The sequence below is a fragment of the Rhinopithecus bieti genome, unplaced genomic scaffold (genome assembly GCF_001698545.2).
Source record: "Rhinopithecus bieti isolate Rb0 unplaced genomic scaffold, ASM169854v2 scaffold_4553, whole genome shotgun sequence".
Classification (NCBI taxonomy): domain Eukaryota; kingdom Metazoa; phylum Chordata; class Mammalia; order Primates; family Cercopithecidae; genus Rhinopithecus; species Rhinopithecus bieti.
This window is the reverse complement of record NW_016804694.1, coordinates 4,171,642-4,196,109: the sequence shown is the minus strand read 5'-3', so window position 1 is coordinate 4,196,109 and position 24,468 is coordinate 4,171,642. Positions and strand designations below refer to the sequence as shown.

General features: G+C 51.2%; 1 protein-coding gene across 2 annotated transcripts in view; it reads left to right on the top strand.

Annotated features, from left to right (window-relative positions):
* The window catches only part of KCNK17 (potassium two pore domain channel subfamily K member 17), a 15,783-nt gene extending 4,652 nt beyond the window's left edge, over positions 1 to 11,131 (top strand). Inside the window, exons 3-5 of one of the 2 annotated variants that reach the window (XM_017870160.1) lie at positions 5,502 to 5,662; positions 6,026 to 6,200; positions 10,385 to 11,131. In XM_017870160.1, the coding sequence (XP_017725649.1) occupies positions 5,502 to 5,662; positions 6,026 to 6,200; positions 10,385 to 10,695 (647 nt within the window). In that variant the 3' untranslated portion in view covers positions 10,696 to 11,131. Of the gene's footprint in view, positions 1 to 5,501; positions 5,663 to 6,025; positions 6,201 to 9,591; positions 9,684 to 10,384 lie in introns of those variants that run through there. The other variant, XM_017870161.1, reaches the window with a different exon arrangement.
* Positions 11,132 to 24,468: the final 13,337 nt, after the last annotated feature.

The window sequence follows — 24,468 nt, the reverse complement described above, 5'->3', positions numbered from 1 at the left end:
CCCCACCTCCTAGCCAGTCAGGATCCTCTCTCCAGGACACCAGTATCCCAGCCTCCCCACAGGGTGGGGTAAGGCAAGAACACCCAGAGGATTCTCCATCTAGTTTTAAATTGGCCAGAACTTCTTGAAAGCAGACCTCAGAGCTACATGGAAGCTTGGGCAGTCCTTGAGACAAGCATGCTTCGGAGGTACCTCAGACCCCAGGGGCCCTGATCCCCTGAAGGACTGGCAGGATGGACTGATTCATCTTTACATCCCCAAGGGTCTATTACAAGGCCCAGCATACAGCAGCCACTCAGTAAATACTGCCACGTTAAGGAATTCCATTAAATATGCATTCACCAGGCACGTATTGAATTCCAGGGTAGCAGGAAATCTTAAAACACAGTCACCATAGGCCAGGCCTCCCAGATTTGGGGGTCCTTTAGTCTGCAAACCCCACATCTCCCACACTCTTCCCCAGGCCTGTGACTTTGACCCACTAAATTCAGAGTTTTGCTACCTCTCTTCCCAACTCTACCACCCCTAGCCTGGATTATGCCTCTGTCCTTTCCTCTCCACTCAGTTTCAACCAGCTGTGAGGGTGAGGAGGGCAGAGAGAGGAGGGCCCTGCCCCACCTCCCCAACACAGTACACCTGAGGAAACACCCGTGGTCTTCTTGTACGAGGCACTGTGCTGGACACTTTGACATTTAAGATTTCAATTTGTTCCTATGGCAACCTCCAAGGATAGGTCTTATTTTCTTTCTTTCTTTTTTGAGATAGAGTCTTGCCGTGTCGCCCAGGCTGGAGTGCAGTGGCATGATCTCGGCTCACTGAAACCTCCGCCTCCCGGGTTCAAGAGATTCTCCTGCCTCAGCCTCCCAAGTAACTGGGACTACAGGCACCTGCCAAAGTGCCTGGCTAATTTTTATATTTTAGTAGAGAAGGGTTTTACCATGTTGGCCAGGCTAGCCTCAAACTCCTGACCTCAAGTGATCCACTCACCTCGGCCTCCCAAAGTGCTGGGATTACAGGCGTAAGCCACTGCATCCAGCCTATTTTCATGTCACAGATGGGGACACAGATGGGCACCATCTCCTCCAGGTCATATGGCTAATGAGCAGCAGAGTTGACTAGCCATTGTGGAGTGAACAGGAGGGGAGTGAGGGTTCTGTGACGCTGACCACACATGTATGCACATACACATGGGAGGAATTTGGAGAGAGAAGGAGAGGGAGATGGGAAATGAGGTACATCTGGAATGCCACAAAGGAAGAAGGGGTATTTTGAGAGGCTCAGCGGAGGGCAGCCTCCTCAGCAACCCCATTACCCTGGGACCAGCACCCTGTAAGGGCAGTACTTTCCAAGCCCTAACACAAATACCTCTGGGCCAGTGGGACAGGTCTGAGCCCAGAAATCACTCATCTATGAACTCCATTCCTGGCTTGCTCATTGGTTCTCTCATTCATCCATCCATTTGTTCAACAAATAAATTGAAGGCCAGGCACGGTGGCTCTTGCCTGTAATCCCAGTATTTTGGAAGGCAGAGGCAGGTGGATCACATGAGGCCAGGAGTTGGAGACCAGCCAGGCCAACATGGTGAAACCCCATCTCTACTAAAAATACAAAAATTAGCCAGACGTGGTGGCGGGTGCCTGTAATCCCATATATTTGGGAGGCTGAGGCACGAGAATCGCTTGAGCCTGGGAGGCAGAGGTTGCAGTGAGCTGAGATTGTGCCACTGCACTCCAGCCTGGGCAATAGAGCAAGATTCTGCCTCAATCAATCAATTAATCAATCAATCAATAGAGTACCTAGTGTGGGCCAGACATTGGTGTTGAGGATTCAATGGTAGCCAAAATTAGCAAGTCCCAGCCCTTGGGGAGCTGACATTCTAGTGTGAGGGGACACACATTAAACAGATACATGGACAATAACCAGGTAGTGGGGTGTGCTTAGAGAAAGGTAAAGCTAGTTAAAGGGGTCTCATAGTGATGGGGGCACCTATTGTAGATGGGGTGGCCATTCAAGGACTCACTGATACAGTAACATTGAAGCAAAGACATGACTAAAATAATGGAACAAACTGCTGATATCTGAGGAGAGAATCCTCTGCCAGCAAGTGCAAAGACCCTGAGGTGGGAGTGTGACTTGTATGTTTGGGAGCAGTAAGGAGGTCCAGGTAGGTGGAGAGGGTTGGAAACAGGAGCTGCATTCAGAGAGAGTACAGAGGAGACCAATCATAGAAAGACTTGTAGGGTCCTTGCAGGATGCCCAGGGATCCCAGCAAGATGCAAGGTGACAGTCAGGAGACATGCTGAAGTGAGAGGTGGATTGGGTGGGGCTGTGGCTACCCAGTGTTCAACAGGTAGGTGACATCCCACCTGTGGACAGGTAGGATCATTGACATCTGCTGATTTTGCTGACCTGAGGGATGGCTGAGAATAATGGGGAGGAATAAAAACCATTTAATGTCAGCCTGAGAACGCTGTAGGCCTCTCTATGGGGCTCCTTTCAGAGCTGGAATCTTAGTGTCCCCATCCCACTGGTGAAAACTGAATGGGGGAAAAAAAAAAACAGGAAGAGAGGATGGAACTTGGCAGGACCTACAGCTGGAGAAGGAGAGGTTGGTGAGGAGGCAGGCAGAGAGGTGGGTGGAAAGTAGGAGGTTTACCTCGCCTTAGATGCCTGCAGAAAGAACTCTCTTCTTTAGAAGAGAAAACCCATAAAGGCCAGAGGGGAAGGTAGATGGAGACTCAAGAGGCTTCTGAAGTCCTCAGACCAGAAGCCAGTTCACTGGAGTTCCATCATTCATTTATTTAACAGACATTTAGCACCTTGTATATACCAGATGCTTGCAGGCTCACATTCTCTTCTACAGTGTACCTCGATTCCTCATTTCATTGTTACCCCCCACTGTAGGTGGATGTCAGCATCCCCATTTTACAGGAGGAAGTAGCATTCAGAAAGGTCAAGCTGAAAGGAAAGAAAGAGAGAGAGAAAGAAAAGGAAGGAAGGAAGGAAGGAAGGAAGGAAGGAAGGAAGGAAGGAAGGAAGGAGGGAGAAGAGATCAGAAGAGAAGGGAAGAGAAAAGAAAAAAAAGAAAAGAAAAAAGATGCAATTATTGGGCAGGCATGGTGGCTTACACCTGTAATCCCAGCACTTTGGGAGGCCGAGGCGGACGGATCACGAGGTCAGGAGATTGAGACCATCCTGGCCAACATGGTGAAACCCCATCTTTACTAAAAATCCAAAATTAGTTGGGCGTGGTGGCATGTGCCTGTAATCCCAGCTACTCGGGAGGCTGAGGCAGGAGAATCGCTTGAACTAGGAAGTCAGGTTGCAATGAGCTGAGATCGCACCACTGCACTCCAGCCTGGCAACAGAGCAAGACTCCGTCTCAAAAAAAAAAAGAAAGAAAGAAAGAAAGAAAAAAGAAAGAAAGAAAGATCGAGCCACTTGCCCAAGGTCCCACAGCCTGCAAGAAGCTGAGCTGGGATCCAAACCTAGGAGGTGCACCAGACTCCAAAGCACATGCTCTGGACTTTTACATACTTTGGCCTCTCTTGGGACCCCTCAGTAAGATGGGGGTGGATGTAAACACTGGTTTCAATATAGTACAGACAAGTGTAGGGTGTGTGGGCACAGTGACCCCATCTGGGCAAGTAAGAATGTTAGGCAGTGATAGGAGGCAGAATGAGAGGCATTTGTTTATTTACTGACACCTTCATTTTTGTATTTCCTCATTCATTCATTCACCCATTCTTTACGCAGTCAACACACATATAGTGAAGAGCAGCTATTAAGGGTCAGATTCTTTGCCACTTGCTGAGAATATGATGATTAAGAACCAGTCCCAGGCCGGGTGTGGAGGCTCATGCCTGTAATCCCAGCACTTAGGGAGGCCAAGGCGGGCAGATCACCTGAGGTCAGAGCTCGAGACCTGCCTGGCCAACATGGCAAAACCCTGTCTATACTAAAAATACAAAAATTAGCTGGGCGTGGTGGCACATGCCTGTAATCCCAGCTACTCAGGAGGCTGAGGCAGAACAGCTTGAACCCAGGAGGCAGAGGTTGCGGTGAGCCAAGATTGTGCCAGTGCACTCCAGCCTGGGCAACAGAGTGAGACTACGTCTAAAAGAAAAAAAAAAGACCCAGTCCCTGCTCTTGAGGGGCTCAGAGCGTATACTTGATATACTTGGAAGAGGCAGACATGGAAACAAATCTTTCTCACACAGTGCAAGGGAGAGTGCTGGAGGGGGTCCTGGATGAGGAGCAGCTGCACTGGAGAGTCAAGGACTAAAAGGGTCATTTATATTTATGTGGGCAAGGAGGGGAGACACTCTTCATAGAGGAAGCCTTGTGGTCAAAGGTGCAGAGGCACGGTGGACCTGGAGAGTTCTGCAGGCCGGCAATGTGGCTGGAGCTGGGGAAGTGGGGGCACCAGACGAGTCTCAGAGAAAGGCTAGGCGAGAGCTTGGACTTTCCCCAGCAGACAGGAGACTCAATGATGATCTAATCAGGTTTGCATTTTAGTAAGACAAGACTGTGGTGGTGATCAAGAAGGGTGGAGGCAGAGCTGGAGGAGAAAAGAATGTCCAGATGGATAGAATCTTTTGTGAACATCTTTTCCTTCCCTAGCTTTCCACCTCCCTATCTTGATCAGAGACCCTCCCCCTCCAACTTCTACCTCCTCCCCTAGGCAGCTGATGACTTACCGTCTGTCCCTGCCTCCCACTGAGGTTTATGAGGGAGCCCCATTGTGCTAGATTGGGTCCTCCAGGAATCAGATATCAAGACAGAATTAGATGCACAAAAGATATATTGAGGGGAGACTTTGAAGGATAAAAGAGAAGAAACAGGAATTAATGGCAAAAGTCTCAGACTGCAAGCAGCCCTGATACCTGTGAAAGGAGAGAGGGAAGAAAGGAGACTGGAGTGGGAAGAGCTGCTCACTGCAGTGTGGCTGTGAGAAAGTCTGGGCCAGGCCATGGGGATCCCAGAGCAAAGGTTGCAAGAGGAGTGCTGCACTGGGCAGGGATGACCAGCTTCAGTGCCCCACTGTGCCCAAGCAGGGCTGGGAGCCGCGTGGAGACAGCATGGCCTCAGCCTGAATGGCACAGTAGATCCTGAGAGTGCAACAGCAGGAGGCTCTGCCCCCTCCAGCATGCCTCTGCCCACCCAGAGAGGGAGGACATGAAGAGAGGAAGAGGAGACTCACATTTGGTGGGTTTGAGCCCATGCATGTAGCTTAGCCTCCTAGAGCTTCTCCGGCCTGGAAAGTATGGCACATAATTCTGATTTGAAAGGATGGTTTGAGGGTGCACTGAGGGAATGAATGTACAGGGTGCCCTGCACAGTGCCCAGGACAGAAAAGGAGGGCCTTGGCAAGTATCAGCTGCCCACATCTGCAGTGGTTAGAATGAGGGTCCTGGGGGTTGGGCCCAGGAGTGGGGCTGTGGTGGTGAGTGGACAGGGCTGGGCTGGAAAGGTCCCCTGAGTGCCCCCTCTCACCTCAGGTTATGGCAACCTGAGCCCCAACACGATGGCCGCCCGCCTCTTCTGCATCTTCTTTGCCCTTGTGGGGATCCCGTTCAACCTCGTGGTGCTCAACCGACTGGGGCATCTCATGCAGCAGGGAGTAAACCACTGCTCCAGCAGGCTGGGGGGCACCTGGCAGGTGAGGAGGCTGCTGGATAGGGTGGGGATGGGTCACTTCCTGAATGAGGGTCTGCGGTGGGAATTGGGGTTACTAATGACAAGAGGTGGGACCAGGGGTTACTGGTGGGGTTGTGATGGGATTGGGGGTCACTGGTCAGAATAGAGTCCTCAGTGAAAAAGGACATTAGTGGTGGAAGCCGGGTGGGACTGGGCAGATAGGAAGGACACGGGGCACAGGCTCCAGGCAGGGAACCTGGAGAATACGGACCAGGTAAAGAGCCCCCTTCTTACTGGGGAGAGCTCTGGCCTGCCTCCAGCTCCCTCGGCTCCCATTCATGGGGTAAAGGCCACAGGAGGCCTGGGGACACTGTTGTACCCACAGGACCCGGGCAAGGCGCGGTGGCTGGCGGGCTCTGGCGCCCTTCTCTCGGGCCTCCTGCTCTTCCTGCTGCTGCCACCCCTGCTGTTCTCCCACATGGAGGGCTGGAGCTACATGGAGGGCTTCTACTTCGCCTTCATTACCCTCAGCACCGTGGGCTTTGGCGACTACGTTATTGGTGAGAGTTCCCGGCGGTGGGCTGGCGGGGACATATGGCTGCCTACACCTCTCACTCATCTGCTCCCGCAGCTGGCGCACCTGCTGTGTGCACGCCATGTGGGGGCTTTTAGGCCCCAAATCCGGAGACACTGTCCTACCCCCCTTTGTTGTGTGACGGGGCTGAGGTCGCTCCAGCCCTTCTTGACCAACGCGGAGAGGTCCGACACGTCCAGGGGCCCACCTGTTGTGCTTAGAAGGCCCCACATGACGGGAGTCCCGGCCTCCCTCCCCGGTCCATGCTTGCCCCATGCTTTCCCTTCCCCAGTTCATTCTCTCCCCACGGAACGCCAGTCCGTCGCACTGCTCCTGGACTGGAGGCCACAGTACCCGCGGATCAGGCAGCAGCGTCCAGGAGACTCCTGGAACCCCAGCCTCCCCAGAGCCCTGTGGGAAAACAGTTGGCAGGCAGATTCTGAGTGCCAGCAAGAAAGGGTCTCATGATCAGTGGACCCAGGGTGGGTTTAATCAGTGGTACTACACCGGCCCCAAAAGCCAGCAGCCTTGTGTAATCAGGCTGAGGCCGATGACCAGCAGATGGCAGTGGAGGGACATGCTGTGCCGTGACGGAGTGGCTGCGCCCCAGCTCAGCCTCATCACCGCCCCTTCCTGTCCCTGAAGGTGCCGCTGGCACCACCACCGCGCTAGCCTCGAGGGGCTTCGTGCCCTCCCTCTGATCCCGGACCCTAACGCGGGGAGGAGGCCTTGCCCTTCTTCACTCCTTCAGCGACAGAACCCAGCCTGGAAGAATGAAGTTTTACCAAAGTAATAATCAGCTAACTCCTCAGGCAACCTACAGCAACAATTGTCACCCCCATTTTACCGAGGAGGAAGCTGAAGCTCAGAGAGGCTGAGCCATCTGCCTGAGATTGCACAGCTAGTAAGATATGAATCTTTATCTGTTTGACTCCAAAATTCATACTCTTTCCAGACCACCTAAAATGTCTCCTCTCTGGGCCTCAGTGTTCCTGCCTATAAAATGAGGCAATCCCTAGAGCTCCTCAGTGCTGTCTAGCCTGTTTGCAAGGTTCCCAGGAAGAAGGGTCAGGTGTTGGGGCCTCACATTGCCCCCTTCTTGATCTCCGTTATCCTCCCTTATCCTAGGAGGTCTGTTGCTCTGGAAGGAAATTCTTGGGAAGATTTCTTCCAACTGGGTCATGCTCCCACCTTTACCCTCAGAGTAGAGAGGTGTGTCTCAGGGCAGCTGAGCCCAGTAGCTCCAAGGGCCATACCTGCACCCTCGCAGCTTAGAGTATGATTCTTAGATCTGTCATTTCTTCTCTATCTCCAATCTGCCATTTCCCTAGTCCAGGCAGGGTTGTTGCATATAGCTGCACAGGTTGGGCACTGCACAATCCTATAGTTTTGCTACTTACACAGAGCATAATAAGGATGGCACCCATGGGCTTGTGCAGCCTCTCTCCTTGTCCCCTGTTGGCTCTTATGACCTTAAAAATTACAAAAGCTATGAAGTCACCTGCCCAACTCCTCTGAAGATCTTCATTGTTTTCCCATAGTTGTAGGATAAAGTCCAAAATCTGTAACCCCCCTCCTACCAATACAATCTGACTGAGGAGACCCAGTCCAGGCTTTAAGCCCAGAGGGACTGCCCAGGCCTGGGACAAGGATGGGCAAGAGCACTCCTGCCCAGCAGCCACTGCAGTGGGCAGAGTTGCCCCTTCACCACATCTCCAGAGACTTGCTACCTCCTGGGCCCCTCTGCAGTCGTGGCAGTGCCTCGTAGCAGGTCACCACAATGAGAGCCCCAACTGCTTTACCTTCAAGGGATCCGCCTTATGTAAATGGAGACACTGAGGCCTGGAGGAGGGAAGGGAGTTGCATAAGGTCATAGAGCAAGTGAGTCAGGGCAAGTCTAGGATAAACTCCCAAGCCTGGGCCCTTCACACCACCCGTGTTTCAGAGTCTTCCATGCCTATTCCTCAAACCTCTCAGCTCTCCTTGTCCTCCAGTAACAGGGACAACCCCTTTCTTGGATGGGGATACTGAGGTCCACCACTTGGCTACTGGGTGTTCACATCCCTGCATCAGCAGCCACAGGAGGCGCTGTCTTCATAGCCACTCCTCTACCTGAAGGCTGTGGCCAGAGCCACCCCCAGGTCCCAGCCGGCTGCTCCTCGCCAGCCCATAGCCCTTGAGCCTCCCAATTGCATTTGTAGCTCAGTTGAGCGCCTTGCCAGCTGCCAGGTCTCCTGCCACTTATGATTTCAGCTTAAAAAAATAAAATAAAAAGGGGAGAAGAGCACCTCCTCCCCTCTGTCTCCAGGAGCAAGCCAAGCTGGCGGGTGGCAGGGCCAGAAAGCCAGCTCACCGCCTGATCTCATTTGGGACCATCGGCGGAATCATGGCCCCATAACCCAATCAGCCGAATCCAATCCCAGCTCCTGCCAGGCAGCAGAGGTCAGCTCCCAGGTGGCAGCCTCATCCCATGTGGGGGTCCTAGAGAGGGGCCCAGCCTTGGGGGACCTGGAAAGAGAGGCTGTCTTAGGGCCAGCGGGACAGGATGAGGAGTAAACAGAGGCATGGTACAGGGAGCAACGACAGAAAAGGATGACGAAGAAATAGGAGGGGAGATGTCTACCCTTTGAATGATTCCATTCTGATGAGGGAGGCAACACAGACCTCCAGGGAGGGAACTAAATGATAGAGCAAATCCTTGGCAAGATTTACCTAAGACTCACAGCAGCTCCCATCAGTCCCCTCCCTCTGCCATACTTACCCAGCACCAACTTCGTTGGGGGCGTGTGGTGGTGAGTGAAACCAACAACCACCTATAGGTCTTGGGCACCTGTTATGTGCCAGGCACCATTCTGAGCACTTGAGCTGCATCAGCCCATGTGATCCTCCCAACAGTCATAGGAGGAGGACTCTTACTGTCTCCATTTTACAGATGAGGAAGTAACTTTCCCAGCAGACACCCATAGGCCATGAGAGCAGCACATGTAACAGAGGAACCCAACGTGGTCTGTAGGGAGGAATGTCTGAACTGAGGTCTGCAGGATGAGGGAAGGTAACCAGCCCAAGAAAAATGGAAAATGAAGAGCATTTGGAACTGAGAAGCCATAAGTACAAAGGCCCAGAGGCAGGAAGAATGATAGACAGGGCAATGGGAAAAAGACCAGAATGACCAGGCAGTCAGAGGGGAGAGGTGCTGCAGAAGCGGGCAGAGGGCCTTGAGGATTTCGACTTCATCCTAAAAGCCAAAGGGATACAGTCATATTCCCCATCTCACAGGTGAAGGAGGTTCAGACAGGTGACTGAAGAACCGAGTCAGGAAACATATTCCGGTGGTTCCCAACATATTCCGGTGTTCTTCCCAAATCCCTTGGCTCCAGCAAGCTGCCTCCTTTCAGATACAAGAAAACCAAACAGAGACTGGCAAACACTAGAGCGGACATTGAAATCCTCTGGAGGCTTGTTAAAATAACAGATTGCTGGCCGGGCACGGTGGCTCACGCCTGTAATCCTAGCACTTTGGGAGGCTGAGGCAGGTGGATTGCCTGAGCTCAGGAGTTTGAGGCCAGCCTGGGCAACAATGGTGAAATCCCATTTCTACTAAAATACAAAAAATTCACCGATTGTGGTGACAGGTGCCTGTAATCCCAGCTACTTGGGAGGCTGAGGCAGGAGAATCGCTTGAACCTGGGAGGCGGAGGTTGCAGTGAGCCGAGATCACGCCGTTGCACTCCAGCCTGGGCAACAAGAGTGAGACTCCATCTGCAAAACAAAACAGAACAAAACAAAAAATACAGATTGCTGGGCCTATGCCCAGGGTTTCTGATCCAGTAGGTCTGGGGTAGGGGCCCCATCATCTGCATTTCCAACAAGCTCTCAGGGATGCTGATGCTGCCAGCCCTAGGGACCACACTTTGAGAACTGCTGGGATGGAGCATAAACAGATTCCCTCAGAAAGACAAAGAGGAAATGTGGCTCCTAAACCCGAGTGCCAATCCAGGGAGGCTTTCTGGGATCCTTTGCAGGTGACCATGAGGCTAGGAATCTCCATGTTCTGTCCCACTGACCCCTCAACTTGCTTATATGAATCAAACCATGTATCTCTGTTTCTGTTTGAGGAACGTGGTCCTGACTTCCCCAGGCCTCCATCCTCTGACCTTGCCACTTCCCCAGGGATGAACCCCTCCCGGAGGTACCCACTGTGGTACAAGAACATGGTGTCCCTGTGGATCCTCTTTGGGATGGCATGGCTGGCCTTGATCATCAAACTCATCCTCTCCCAGCTGGAGACTCCAGGGAGGGTATGTTCCTGCTACCACCACAGCTCCAAGGAAGACTTCAAGTCCCAAAGCTGGAGACAGGGCCCCGACCAGGAGCCAGAGTCCCACTCCCCACAGCAAGAATGCTATCCAGAGGGACCTATGGGAATTATACAGCATCTGGAACCTTCTGCTCAGGCTGCAGGCTGTTGCAAGGACAGCTAGTTATACTCCATTCTTTGTATGGTCATCCTAATCAGTAGCAAGACCCCTGATTTTAGGCTTGGCACATGTCCACCCAAACTAAAGACTACATTTTCCATCCACCCTTGAGGCTAGGTGCAGCTATATGATTAATTCTGCCCAATAGGATATACAGAGACATGTCCTGGGTGACATGGGATGTGACTTTCAGGTGGGGGGAGGCATGCCCTTCTTCCCCACTTCCTTACTTTAGCTGGCTGCAATGCCAATATGGTGGCTGGAGCTCTGGCAGCCATACAGCACCATGAAGTAGAGGCAATGTTTGAGATTGGTGGCACAATAAGATAGGAAGAGTCTGTATCACTGATGATCACAGAGCCATCCTAAGGAACCTGGACGGAATATCACCCGACCTCCTTTATGTGAGAGAGAAGTAAACATCTTATATAAAACACCATTATTTGGGTTTTTCTGTCATTCATAACCAAACCTAATTCTAAGTATACCCAGAGACAAAGGCAGCATCTGAGACTGGAACCTACACAGAGTGAAACTACCTTCTCCCGGGGTGAGTTTGTCCAGGGCTAGTGGCAAGAACGGATTGAAGGCTGGACTGCCAGCCCCCTACACCTTCAGAGAGCCACCAGGTAAACTTGGTAAAGATTTGCCGATAACTCTCAGGGCCGATACAGCCAGCAGGTGGCTGGTCTCAGTCCAGCTGCTGAATCCTTACTCTGTGGCTCATTCATACCACAGAAAAGCCAGGGGCAAGCCAGTGGACTCCTCCTGACTCACCCTGCCCCAATGCATTTTAAGGCTCCAACAACGGTTTGCAAAGCCGGGTAGAGTTTGCAAAGGCTACTTCTGTTTGCGGAGTGTTACCGAGGGTTGCTACTAAGACAGCACATAACACAGTGGTTTCCACCATACACACGTATAAGCACAGCCAGAGCTCCTGGAAGTACCAGCTAACACCTGAGGTCACCTGGGGCAGCTGGGCTCTTGGCCTCAGTGGGCACCTGTGATTCCATTCCCTCCACCCATCTTGCAGGTGGCATCCCAGGGACCCAGGGAGTTCCATGTGGCCCCTCCCTGTGACCATCTTGGAACTGGGTCAGCGTCAACCCTTTGGCCAAGGAAGGAGTAAAGGCCGTTACACCATCTCACTTGCGCCATCTATCCTGGCCCCGTGTGGACGAAGGCCAGACCCAGGGGCAGCACCAGAGAGTAAACAACAGAGCCTATGCCCACGTCCTAAGGCCCACAGGCTGGACAGAGGAAAACGGAGGGGAGGAAGAGATTGCCGAAGTGTGGAAGTGGCATGCTTTGTACTTAACACACTCTAGAAAGAGGACCTAGCAAATCAAAACTGTTCCTCCTGGGAGCAAGGAGCAGGCCAGTGTGTTGGCTTAGTCACTGTGGTCCCAACTCGATCTCACCTCAGACCTCTTTGTCCTCATGCCTGGCCCCACTGGATTCTCCCACAAAGCCTTCACTCCCGTGCCCACACCCACCCTCATGCTCAGAAATGCTTGCCCCAGAAGGAACCAACCTGGGCTGCTGGGGTGCCCAGAGGAAGGCTCATTCTTGACCAGTTCTTTGTCTGCTTCTCAGCCAATGAAAAGAATAGCTGGAACTCTGAAGTCTACACCCAGGAGGTGGGAGGGGGAGTGGGGAGGGGACAAAGGTGAATAGGGTAGGGACGGGTGTTAAGAAGTCATGTTGGGAGCCACCTGGAGAGGTCTGGATGTGGGAAATGTACAAAAACAGTATCAGACCTCAGTATAGAAACCACAAAACAGAATGGACAGTGAGGCCACAAGCACGAGGGAGGGAAGGTAGGCGTGGTGACAACATGAGGGAGACAGCCCAAGAAAGCTGTTGCACAGTCTGCAGTAAGGAACTCGTTGCTTCTCGCCACCTCAGCCAGGTCACCCAAAGTCTGGAGGAGGAGAGAAAGGGCTGCTCTCAGAGCATGGCCCTTAAGGGTGCTGAGTTTGGAACCAGCCTGCCTGTGTTGAAATCCTGGTTCCACCACTTGCCAGCTCTGTGACCCTGGGCAAATCTTGCATCTGCAATTTGTTTCCTCTGCAAAATGGAGATAAGAGCAGCTTCGATCTGCAGGAACGAGATGAGTGACTGTGCACGCAAAGGACTGAGAAGTGTGTGTGTCAGCCTTGAGGAGGCGCCACGTGCATGTCAGCTGTCATCATCGCTCCCAGCCGGGCTGAGCGGACAAGAACAGGAGGAGAGCAGATGCTCTGGGGCCCGGTGGCTATGAGGCAGGCAGCGCCTTGGCTGACCCCCTCTCAGGGCTGGCCAGGCAGGCGGGCTGAGCAAGCGATGACGCAGGATGGGGCCCTGCCCTTGGGGGGCTCCCAGGCTGATAGTATTGCTCTGCTGGCCAGGATAAGGCAAGTGGACTCACAGGGAGCCTCAAGGCAGAAACTGGGAAGTGAGTGTCCAGTGTGCAAATGTAGGGCCCAGGGACTGACCACTGTGGGTCCCACCATGCCAGGAGCAGGCAGACCTCTGGCCCCAGGGGCCACCTCTCCCCGCCCTCTCTGACCAGTGAGGCAAGATCAGACTCAACATCACTGGGTAGTCCACTTTAAAACAGCAGCATCTTTTATCCTTATCATCATTATTTATTATTGTTGTTATTATTTATTGTTAGCATTTATTAAATGCTTATTATGTGCCAGGCACTGTTCTAAACTCTTTACTTGTGGTAAGTGATTTATTCCTCCTATCAACTCTATAAGAAAATAACTACTATTTGTAATGCTGTTTTATCATGGGAAAACGAGGTCCTCAGTGGATGTTAAGGCCAAAGGTAGCCACCCGTTCCTGTGGGTTGTCACAGGAGTTGCTGCTGGCCCTCTGCAAGGGATAAATTCCCCTTGCCTGGGAGGTAGGGACTTTCTTCCTTTAAGCCCTGTGTGATCTCGACCAGCCACTCCCCTTTCTGTGCCTCAGTTTCCTCACCTGTAAAAGGGGGCTGGCATCAGGGAGTCTGCATCTTACTACTTCTACTCCTTCAGCCTTGGACTGGATTGTTTTAATAAACATGTTTCACAAGGGCAGTTCCCAACCCCACCCATCTCAATCCTCCTGGGCCTGTGTTAAGCATTTGGATACGAGGAAGGAAGTCTCTCTTTCTCTTGTCTCTGTATCTGTCTCTCTCTCTCTCTCAGCTACATACACACACTCACAGGATCTGGAGGCAAAGAGAAGAGAAAATCTGCACAAAATTCCCCAGGCCCTGAGCCCCTCCCTCGTGGCCTCGCCAATGCTGAAGGCCTGGCTGGGGGAAGGGTATCCATTCACTTGAGGAGCCAGACCAGACAAAAGGACTTGACTCCTTGGAAGCCAGAGGACCTTCACATCAGGGATGACAGCTATGCTGAGACTCCCATCTCCAGTTCCACGGCTCTTACCTCACCCAACTGCACCCCTGGGCTCCAGACCTGGAGTGTGCTGCCCTGAAGTAGGCCCCACTGGCCCCCCTTCCTCCACCCTCCCTAAACCACACACAGTGCTGGTCTCCACCTACACTGGGTATCCCCAGAGAGGGGGAGACCAGGTCCCCAGGCCTCCCATTCCACTGTCTGTCCCCCAGCCACCCACACACAGTGCTGCTCCCAGCCTCCAGCCTCACCGATGCTCTCTCCCAATCCCCAGGAGGCATGGCTGGATCCTGCATCTCCCGACCCTCCTTTGCCCCTTATCAGCCAAAACTCACCCCCAACTAAAATCATCCTTTGGGGCCAAGGAGAGAGCCCCACCCTTCCCCAAGGTCTTCTCAGCCCATCCCTGGGGACTTTCCCCAAGCTTTTCAGTCCCTGACCCACTCCAATCACAAAATCTCTCTCAACCTGTCCGGGACCCTGTATCAGCCCACAGCCTGGCAGCACGAAAAGCGAACAGAGTTGGGTACCTCCCACCCTGTGACCTACTCCCTACACCCCACCAGCACATCTTCCAGAAACGTGAATGCAAAACCATCCAGACCCCTCCCAAGAGCCGCAGACGGAGCCCTCTGCCCCCTGCTTCCCCATGGGTTGAGGACCCTGTTCAGCTTTTGCCCACACTCCAACCTTTCCGCATCTTTATAGACCCTCATGTATTCTTTCCTGGACTCAGGCAGATGTATGTCTATATTCTGACTCTACCCCTTGCTGTGTGACATCTGAGAAGTTACATAATCTCTCTGAGCCTCAGTCTCCCCATCCATAAAATGAAAACTGATACCAACCTCAGGATTGTTTTGATAAGTGTGGAGGAAGGGAAGTGGGGGAGTTGGTAACAGATGAGAAAGCATCCAAGTCCTACCTTATACTTAATAGGGCTCAAAAATATTTGTGCCCCTCCTTCTTTTCTTCCTCTTGATCTCAAGTTTCTCTTCCTTTGCCCTTTTTCATCAGGAAGCTTATGAAGCTCAACTGTACCTTTTCCTCCAAGAAGTCCTCCTGGACCAGCCTGCCTTTTAGCCTCCAGTGGACTTGGGAGGGGCAGGAAATTATGTGGGGATGGAAGGAATATATTTTTCAAAGCTCTGTTTTGGAGGGAGCAGCTCCCAACCAGCCCACTGGCCGAGGCCTCTAAGGGTCAGGCTCTTGGCCTAGGGGCTTGGGGCCAGAGCAGAGGGGTGGGCGTGAGTCCTCAGCACCACTCTCTAGTTGTTACTCTGTCTTGGCTCCCTCTCTCCATCCACATTCTGACTTTCTCTGAACCCCTGAACTCCATGCGCTGGATCACCGGGCTCCTTCCGTCTTTGACGTCCAGTTTGATCAGGCCGGAGAGGGGCCATGATGGAAGGTAGGAGGAGAGAGAAGTTAAGTTGGTGTGAGCCCTCTCTCTGCAGGCCCTGGCTTTAGGAGTGACTGCACTCCCAGAGTCATGGCGTCAGCTGGGTGAAGTAATAGCATCACCCTTGTCCTTCAGCCTCAGGGTAGTACCGACTCCCCGCTGTTGCTGATCCCTGGGAGTCCTGCTGTCTCATGCACATGGACCTGCCCACACTCCACACATAGTTTCTTCATTACATGCTCTTCAACGGGCCCTTGGAAAGTGCCATCTGTGCCCAGCAAGGACAGGACTGATCCCGACACCCAGTTCATCAATCTTTTACTCTTTCCCTGCAGCCCACTGGGGGAGTGGGGCTCAAAGTACTGAATTAAAACCATGGAAGAATCAATTCAGCCACCTTGACTAGGGAGTGACTTGCTCTGAGTGATGGCAAGAGGGTAGAGACCCAGGCAGGAGGCCAGGAAGACCTTGTCACCCTTGCCTGTGGGGACAGTGGAACAAGGAAAGGAACAGAAACTCCCTCAAGCTGTGTTGTCAGTCCTGCAGAGAAGTTGGGCAGGAAGTGACAGACCATGTTCCCCACAAGGAACTCCTTCATCAGACTGGGGGCTTCATGGCATCAGAAACAGTGCCTCCCCCATCTGACTAGGTGCTCCCTAGGTGCAGAGGCTGTGTTTAACTCATCTTTTCCCTATATCCCCAATGTCTAACGCCTCAGTGCAAAACTTAGAGACACAGAAATGGATAAAACACGATCCCTGCCATCTAATAGGGAAGCAAATTCATGTAAAAGGCCCCACCAAGCCGTGCAGTCCTTGTTGTGCTGGTGGGCCCAGGTTCAGTCCCAGGCCTGCCACCCCCACTCCTGTGTGACCTTGGCAAATCACTTCACCTTGGGTGACCAACTCATTTCATCTTTCCTCTCCTCCTCAAACTGTCCTGAGAAAGTACCATCTCCAAGGAACCCCCTTATTTCCAGGAAAAGTGGGACACTTGTGCCTCCTACTGAGCCTCCTTATGCCTCAGTTTCCTCAAATATGAAGTAGAAATGTTAATAGCGGTATCTGACTTATATGGAAAGCTGTTGTGTGGATGAAATGAGTTAATGTAAATCAAGAACGTAGTGTCTGGCACAGTGCAAGTTCTATACGATTTGTTTTCTCCATTTGAATTCCCCAGAAGCAGATCCTGGGACAGGATTTGGCTGCAAATAGTTTATTTGGGAAGTGATTCCAAGAAGCATGGAATTAAAACGAGAGAAGAAAAAGGAAGCAATGCAGACAGCATTAATGAGCAGGTGACCGCTGTGGGCAGTTGCGCTCCTTACCACTGGAGACCTCTGCAAGCCTGCATAGAGCATGGCTTGTAGTTGTCCGCTCTGAGGGGTAGAGAAGCTGGGGCTTATATTCCCCAAATCCCATTCCTCATCACTTGGAGTAGGATGGTGTTAACTCCCCAGCATTTGTGTATTGGAAACCTGCAACATACATGAGCATGGTGGGTGCAGAGCAGGCAGGACACTGTCAGCATCTGGTACGTATGTGTCAACCATTCCTGTGACGTCCAGGAGGCATGAGGGCCGACAGGAACACCCACTCAGCTATGGAAGAGGGAAGCCAAGGCAGAAGGAGGTTACATCTGGGTGAGCTTCGAAGTATGTGTAGGAGTTTTTCATGCAGAGGAGAAGGCAGGCCTTGTAATGGTGGGTGCACAATAAATGTTTAAATGAATGCCAAGTAAGTTGAGAGTGATTCAAATGTTCAAATGCTTGAGCTAGTGGGGCTGACTCAGTGCTGGAGAGCCATAGGTGGTCAGAAGGGGAGGTGATACAGTCAGCCTGGAGGCATCAGGAAATGCTGGATCAAGGTATGAGGACCTGAACTGGTCCCTGATCAGCAGGTAGAGAGAAGGGAGGGTAGGCCAGGCAGAAGAACCTCAAGAGCTAGGCAGTGGAGTTGGAATGAGGCGGGACAGAAGGAATGCCAAAGACAGGGAAGAGAAGGGAAGGAAAGGGAAAGGGAAATGGAAAAGAAAGGAAGAAAGAGAAGGAAACAATTGAACTTGGGGAAGAAGAAGAGACACAGAACACTCCATCACAGGGGTAGAAGGAGAACCACGGACTCTGGCATCACACAGGTCAAATGAAGAGAGCAATGACATGGTGGCATTGCGTTCTCAAGTCCTGAGTCCTACACAAAGTGGAGGCCAAAGCCATCTGGAACACTTTCCAGGACAGGTGAGCCACCAGGAGACCACTGTGAGCCCAAGAACATGAGCTTCGTGGGAAGAAGTCTGCAGGGATCCTGGGAGTAAGAGTGAGCTGAGGGCAAGGCACTGTCCGCAAGCCAGAAGGGAGGAGGGTTCCAGCGGTTATTACCAGAGCCGCACAAATATTGTTGTTTTGACTGGTAGTGGAGATTGTTTTATTTTTTTCCCCAGGAACCACAAGTGTGATGTGTGGGCTCGTTTTAGAACATGACACCACAGGGAGAGCAACAACCTCTGGCCTCGCCTTCCCCGCTTCCCCTGGTGAGAGGCTTGCATGCACACACACACACACACATAGGCACACACAAGTCACTAAAAAGTAACCCAAACCACGAATGTTTGATCCACCAATGCCAAGGCTCTGCTGGAAATTCCTAACTTCTTGTGATGGTAAGAATACCACTCCCCGACTTTTTTTAAATATGTAAAGCAATTACAACAGTACCTGGAATGTAAAAAAAAAAAAAAAAAAAAAAAAAAAAAAAAAAAAAAAAAAAAACTATGAATGCATTAGCTATTATTTAGAGGCTAAAAAGCTCAGCGGCTAAGAGCACAGACAATGCAGCCATGTTATGTTCAGAGCTCAGCTCCTCCGCTCACTGCTGTGTGACAGACTGGAAAGGTGCTTAACCTGTTGGTGCCTCAGTTTATCCACCTCTAACTTGGGGATGGTAATAGTACCTCGCACACAGGGTTGCTAGGATAAATGGGGTAATGCATGGAAAGAGCTCAGAAAATGGTCTGCCTCAGACATCAATAAACCTGAGTCATCACGTCATCACCTCCTGCCCAGGGAAGGAAGCAGAAATGACCAAACTCCCCATCCCACCCAAGCCTATGTCACAAACTCCCACTGCCTCGAAACCAACTATGCTTGGGCAGTAGTGTCCTGGGACTGGGAGAATGGAGGGAGGGAGAAGGAGAGAGAGAGAATGTGAGTGATACCCAAAATTCATGCATCCGACAGGAAATATCAGATGCCCAAAGGGCTTGATTCCAAGATTGTGTGAATCTCCTGTTTTCACCCCAGAACTCCATCTGGGGCCTGGGGCCATGATCTCTCTGCCTACCCCTGGTAGGGAGGAGGGAGGTCTCATCCAACCCAGAGGAGACCCTGCTTGTTTAAGTTAAGCTAAGTTCCAGGGCGGGGCCGGCAGGTGAACTGAGGTCTAGATCTGGTCATGGTTAGATTATTCTTCTTGGTTGGGTTTGTCTGGGGAGAGAGGAGGTGAAGTCATGTGCACCATTTTTCGGTTTGGCTTGGAGCAGTGGCTCTCAAGCTGAGTATGCACCTGTATCACTTGGAGGGCTTATTCAATCGCACATCGCTGGCCCCACCCCCAAGTATCTGATTTCTAAGGTAATTTGCTTTTCTAACAAGTTTTCATGCTGATCCTGCTGGCCCAGGAAGCATGCTTGGAGAACCATTGGTTTAGGAGATGAACAGACCTAGACAGACCTCTCTGAATTCCAGTTCCACTCCTAGGAGCTGTGTGACCTTGGTCAGTCTCTTAAACTCTTGGGCCTGAGTCTCCCTACTTTTTTTTTCTTTTTGAGATGGAGATTCTCTCTGTTGCCCAGGCTGGAGTGCAATGGCGTGATCTCGGCTCACTGCAACCTCTGCCTCCCGGGTTCAAGTGATTCTCCTGCCTCAGCCTCCCAAGTAGCTGGGATTACAGGCATGCACCACCACGTCTGACTAATTTTTGTATTTTTAGTAGAGACAGTGTTTCTCCATGTTAGCCAGGCTGGTCTTGAACTCCCGACCTCAGGTGATCTGCCCACCTCAGCCTCCCAGAGTGCTGAGATCACAGGCGTGAGCCACCACACCTGGCCGGTCTCCCTACTTTTAAAATTGAGATTCTAATACTTGTCCTCAGAGTAGCTGTGCAGATTCAATGAGGACATGGAGGTGAAGTGGCCAGCACAGTGCCCAGCCCCCTGTAAGTACCCACAGTGACTGTTGCTATTATTCCTTCAGTGGTTGGGACTGGGGTTTTGCTTGGGTATGTGCGCTTCCTCATTAATGATGTTCCCCCCAGTCATCAGCTGGGCACATGGCTTCCCAGAATAAAGATCACTTTCCCAGGCTCCCTTGAGGCAGTGTCGCCTTATGATAAGTAGTGACTGATGGGTTGTGTATTAGATGGGATATTGGTTTGGCTACTAAAACCAGAGACACCCAAAATAGTAGCAGCCTAAGTAAAGGAGAAATGTATTTGTTTCTAAAATAGCATAAGAGTGTATGGCCCTTATATCTTGTTGGTCTATCATTCTCAATATAAGATCCTCATCTCATCATGTAGGATGGCTGCTGCCACTCCTGCCATCACACCCACATCCCAGACAAGTGGAAGGGGAAAGGAAGATCATATTTCGTCCCTGGGAGGTCACAAATAGTAGCTGTAAATATGATATCTATTCACATTCTACAGGCTAGAACTTAGTCACATGACCACATCTAGCTCCACATCTACAGGAGGCTGTAAAATGCAGTCATCAGTTGAGCTGCTCTATGATCAGTTAATGCTATTATTAAATGCTATGACTATGTAAGGAAGGGAGAATGGGCACAGCTTTTACAACAGGATGTAGTCAGCAATTGTGTGTACAAACACTGGGGATTGTCCTTAAAGGGAGGGGCATCCATACCATTTCAGCCCTTCTTTCTTCCTGTTGTAGGAATGCAAATGTGATTCTCTGAAGTTCTTTGTCTGGCTAGAGTACTTTGCCATGGTAGATTAAAGAAAGCCCCAGTTCTTCATCCCTCCCAAGATCCCTACCCTTTGCCATGTGACTTCTCACTCAGACTGTATGGGCTTGGCCATGGGATTTGCTTTAGCCAATGAAAGTATTTGTGACATTGACTTATTTATTCTGTCTCTCTCTTTTTCCCTTTCTCCAATAGCCACAAGGACATTTCTGGACTGACCTGCTAGAGGAAGATAGAAAGACATGGTACCACTGGACATTTCATTTTGGCCCACAGTAACCAACGCCCACAGAATGGAACTGCCCATGGGTACCCTTAGTGGGAAACAGGGAGAGAAATGAAACTACTGCTTTCTCAACACCTACCGTGTCCCTGGAAATGTTAACTCATTTCAGTGAGATGGTGGTGCTAGGGCCAGCATTCAAGCCAGCCTCCAGTCTGACTTGGAAGCCGTGGGTGTTCACACCACCCGACAGTGCCTCCAGAGACAGCCTCTGACCCTACTTCCTCGCCTGTCCACACTCCTCACCCACTCCAGCACCAAGTCTGACCCCAAAACATCTCTGCGAGGGCAGACTTCCATGTTACAAAGTCCAGGGGACACTTTCCAACCTCACCTTACTTGCCCCTCTCAGCACCTTGGCATCTGTGTGGCTGTGGGTCTCCTGGGTTTCCTCCTGCCTACCTGGCCACACCTGTGTTCCTTTCTCTCTCCTTCTTTCCCTTCTTCCTTTCTTCCTTCCTTCCTGAAATGGAGGACAACTGTCCCTCTTTGTCTGGCAAAGAGTCACTTCTGGAGAGCATGTAGTTACTCAAATGTTGGGCAACGAAGCATCCATTGTTCTGAGCTTAGGGGAAGAGGCAGATCAATTTGCATAAATCCTTTGAGATATTCAGGGAGAGGAATGTGCTGCACCAGTTTGCAATAGTGACCTGTGGCCATGAGATTTGTGGACATATTTGGGCTATACAGCTCCAGTTCTCCCTGGTGCTGAAACTCAGCACTTAGCCTTTAGGGGTGAGTAAATCTCTAAGAATCTTGATAGTTACACGTAAGGGAGTTGCAGACAGAGACACTAGAGACCCCATAATATGGCCGGTGGAGGCTGGAGCCCTTTGGAATCTCCATTGCAAGCTCATCTTCTGTAAACCTTGGCTTTCCTCAAGGCTCAGCCTTAGGCCATCTTCTTTTCTCATTCTCTGTTTGCTGCCTAAGTCATGAAGTACCCTGCCAAGATTTCAACAATCAACTACAGCTCCGTATCTCTCAAATTGTTATCTCTGAATCGGGGTCTCCTTTGAGCTCCTGGAGCTAAGCAGTCAGCATCATCCCCTTCTGCATCATCTCATGGTTGAGGACTGCTGCTTGAGCTCCAGCCATTTGGTCTGCATTGAGTCAGAGAGAAGAAGGAGGAAGAGGAGAAGAACACACTCCACACTCCACACCCTGTTAAGGAGATTTCTTTACTAAAGAACCAGTGCAACAGTTTCTTACATTTCGTTGGCTAGAACTTAGTAGCATGGTCACATCTCCCTTCAGTGGAAACTGGGAAATGTAGTCCCTTAGCAGGTGATGAAGTGCCCAGCTAAATAGTGAGATTATGTTATGAAAAGGTAAGAGATTGAATAGTGGGAGGAAATCAGGAGTTTCTACCACAATGCCCCAAATCATAAACATGATCTTACCTCCAAAACAGGCCCGGACAGGGAAATCTATAGAGGCTGAAAGTAAATTAGTGGTTGCTTAGGGCTGGTGGTGGGGGAAGAGGGGTGGAATAGGAAGTGATAACTAGGCTGGGCACAGTGGCTCACGCCTGTAATCCCAACACTTTGGGAGGCCAAGGTGGGTGGATCACTTGAGGTCAAGAGTTCAAGACCAGCCTGGCCAACATGGTGAAACCCCGTTTCTACTAAAACTACAAAAATCAGCTGGGTGTAGTGGCAGGCACCTGCCTGTAATCCCAACTACTAGGGAGGCTGAGGCATGAGAATCACTTGAACCCTTGAACCCTGGAGGCAGAGATTGCAGTGAGCTGAGATTGCACCACTGCACTCCAGCCTGGGCGACAGAGTGAGACCCTGTCTCAAAAAAAAAGGGAAGTGATAACTAAAGAATACAGGGTTTCTCCTTTGTTGTTGTTGTTGTTGTTGTTGTTGTTGTTGTTGTTGTTGAGATGGAATTTCGAGCCCAGGCTGGAGTGCAATGGCGTGATCTTGGCTCACCGCAACCCCCACCTCCTGGGTTCCAGTGATTCTCCTGCCTCAGCCTCCCGAGTAGCTAGGATTACAGGCATGCGCCACCACGCCCAGCTAAGTGTGTATTTTTAGTAGAGATGGGGTTTCTCTATGTTGGTCAGGCTGGTCTCGAACTCCCAACCTCAGGTGATCCACCCACCTTGGCCTCCCAAAGTGCTGGGATTATAGGCATGAGCCACCGTGCCCGGTCCAGGGTTTCTTCTTGAGATGAAGAAAGTGGCCAGGAGTAGTTGCTCATGCCTGTAACCCCAGCACTTTGGGAGGCTGATGTGGGAGGAGAGCTTGAGTCCAGGAGTTCAAGACCAGCATGGGCAACATGTTGAGGCCCCATCTCTACAAAAATAGAAAAATATTAGTGGAGCATGGTGGCACACACCTGTGTTTCTGAGTACTCAGGAGACTAAGGCAGGAGGATCTCTTGAGCCCAGGAGGTTGAGGCTGCAGTGAGCCATGATCATACCACTGCACTCCAGCCTGGGAAACAGAGGGAGACCCTGTCTCAAGAAACAAGAAAGTGTTCTAAAACAGACTGTGTTGAAATTGGTGCGTATCTATGAATCATTCTAAAAGCCATTGACTTGTACACTTTAAATGGGTAAACTGTGTGGTATGCGTATTACATCTCAATAAATCCATTTTTTAGAAAACAAAGCTCACTAGAAGATAAACTTCAGGAGGATGGGACTTTGCTGGCTCCTGACTGTCTCTGGCGTGTGGTGGGCACCCAGGAGCTGTTTTCTGACTGGTAGATGAATGAATGCTTGACCTCTTTCTCCCACCCCCTCACAGCCAATTCAGTGCAAAATCCTATTGTTTAACCTCTAAGTTCCGGCCACTTCTCCCCAGCTTCACTGCTACCACGCCATTTCACATATCATTTTCTCCATCTCATGACAGCCCCCTCCCGTCCATTCCCCACACAGCTGTCACAGCCTTCTAAAAAGACAGAACTGGTCTGTCCTGCCTCTGCCAAAAATGCCTCAATAATTTCCCATTGCTTCCAGAACAAAGTGCAAAACCCCAGACAGGGCCTCCAGGCCACCTTGCCCGCCTTGGCTTCTCTGTTGTCGCCATACTCTGTTCTCCCCTCTCTGCAGTAGGTATCAGCTCTCAGGGTTCCTCAGACACTGCCTAGAACATGGGCAGAGCCTCCACTCACCCCATCCCATACACCCACTCTCCTCCCCAGCAGTGCTCAGCTCCAGGCCATCTCCTTACAGGGCTTCCCAGAAAGAGGCTAGAATCCCCTTCATAGGTCCTCACATCTCCCTGAAATCTCATGGCACTTACCATACAAGCTTGTCATTATATATCTATTTGGGTGTTTATTTCAATTCAACTCAACCAATATTTATGGATGACCTGCATGCCAGGTCCTCTTTCACAGCACCTCCTCCTGGTCCCATCCCCAGCCTACAAGGGCTCCCTGTCTGCCTCTGCCCTTTGCCCCTGAGAGGCCAGGACCAGCCCAGCCAGTAGACTCCCAGGCAGACAATGACAGCAAAGACACAGCAATTGGCCAGGCGCAGTGGCTCACACTTGTAATCCCAGCACTTTGAGGGGGCCAAGGTGGGTAGATCACTTGAGGCCAGGAGTTCAAAACCGGCCTGGCCAATATGGCAAAACCCCGTCTCTACTAAAAATACAAAACTTAGCCATGCATGATGGCAAGCACCTGTAATCCCAGCTACTTGGGAGACTGAGGCAGGAGAATCACTTGAACCCAGGAGATGGAGGTTGCAATG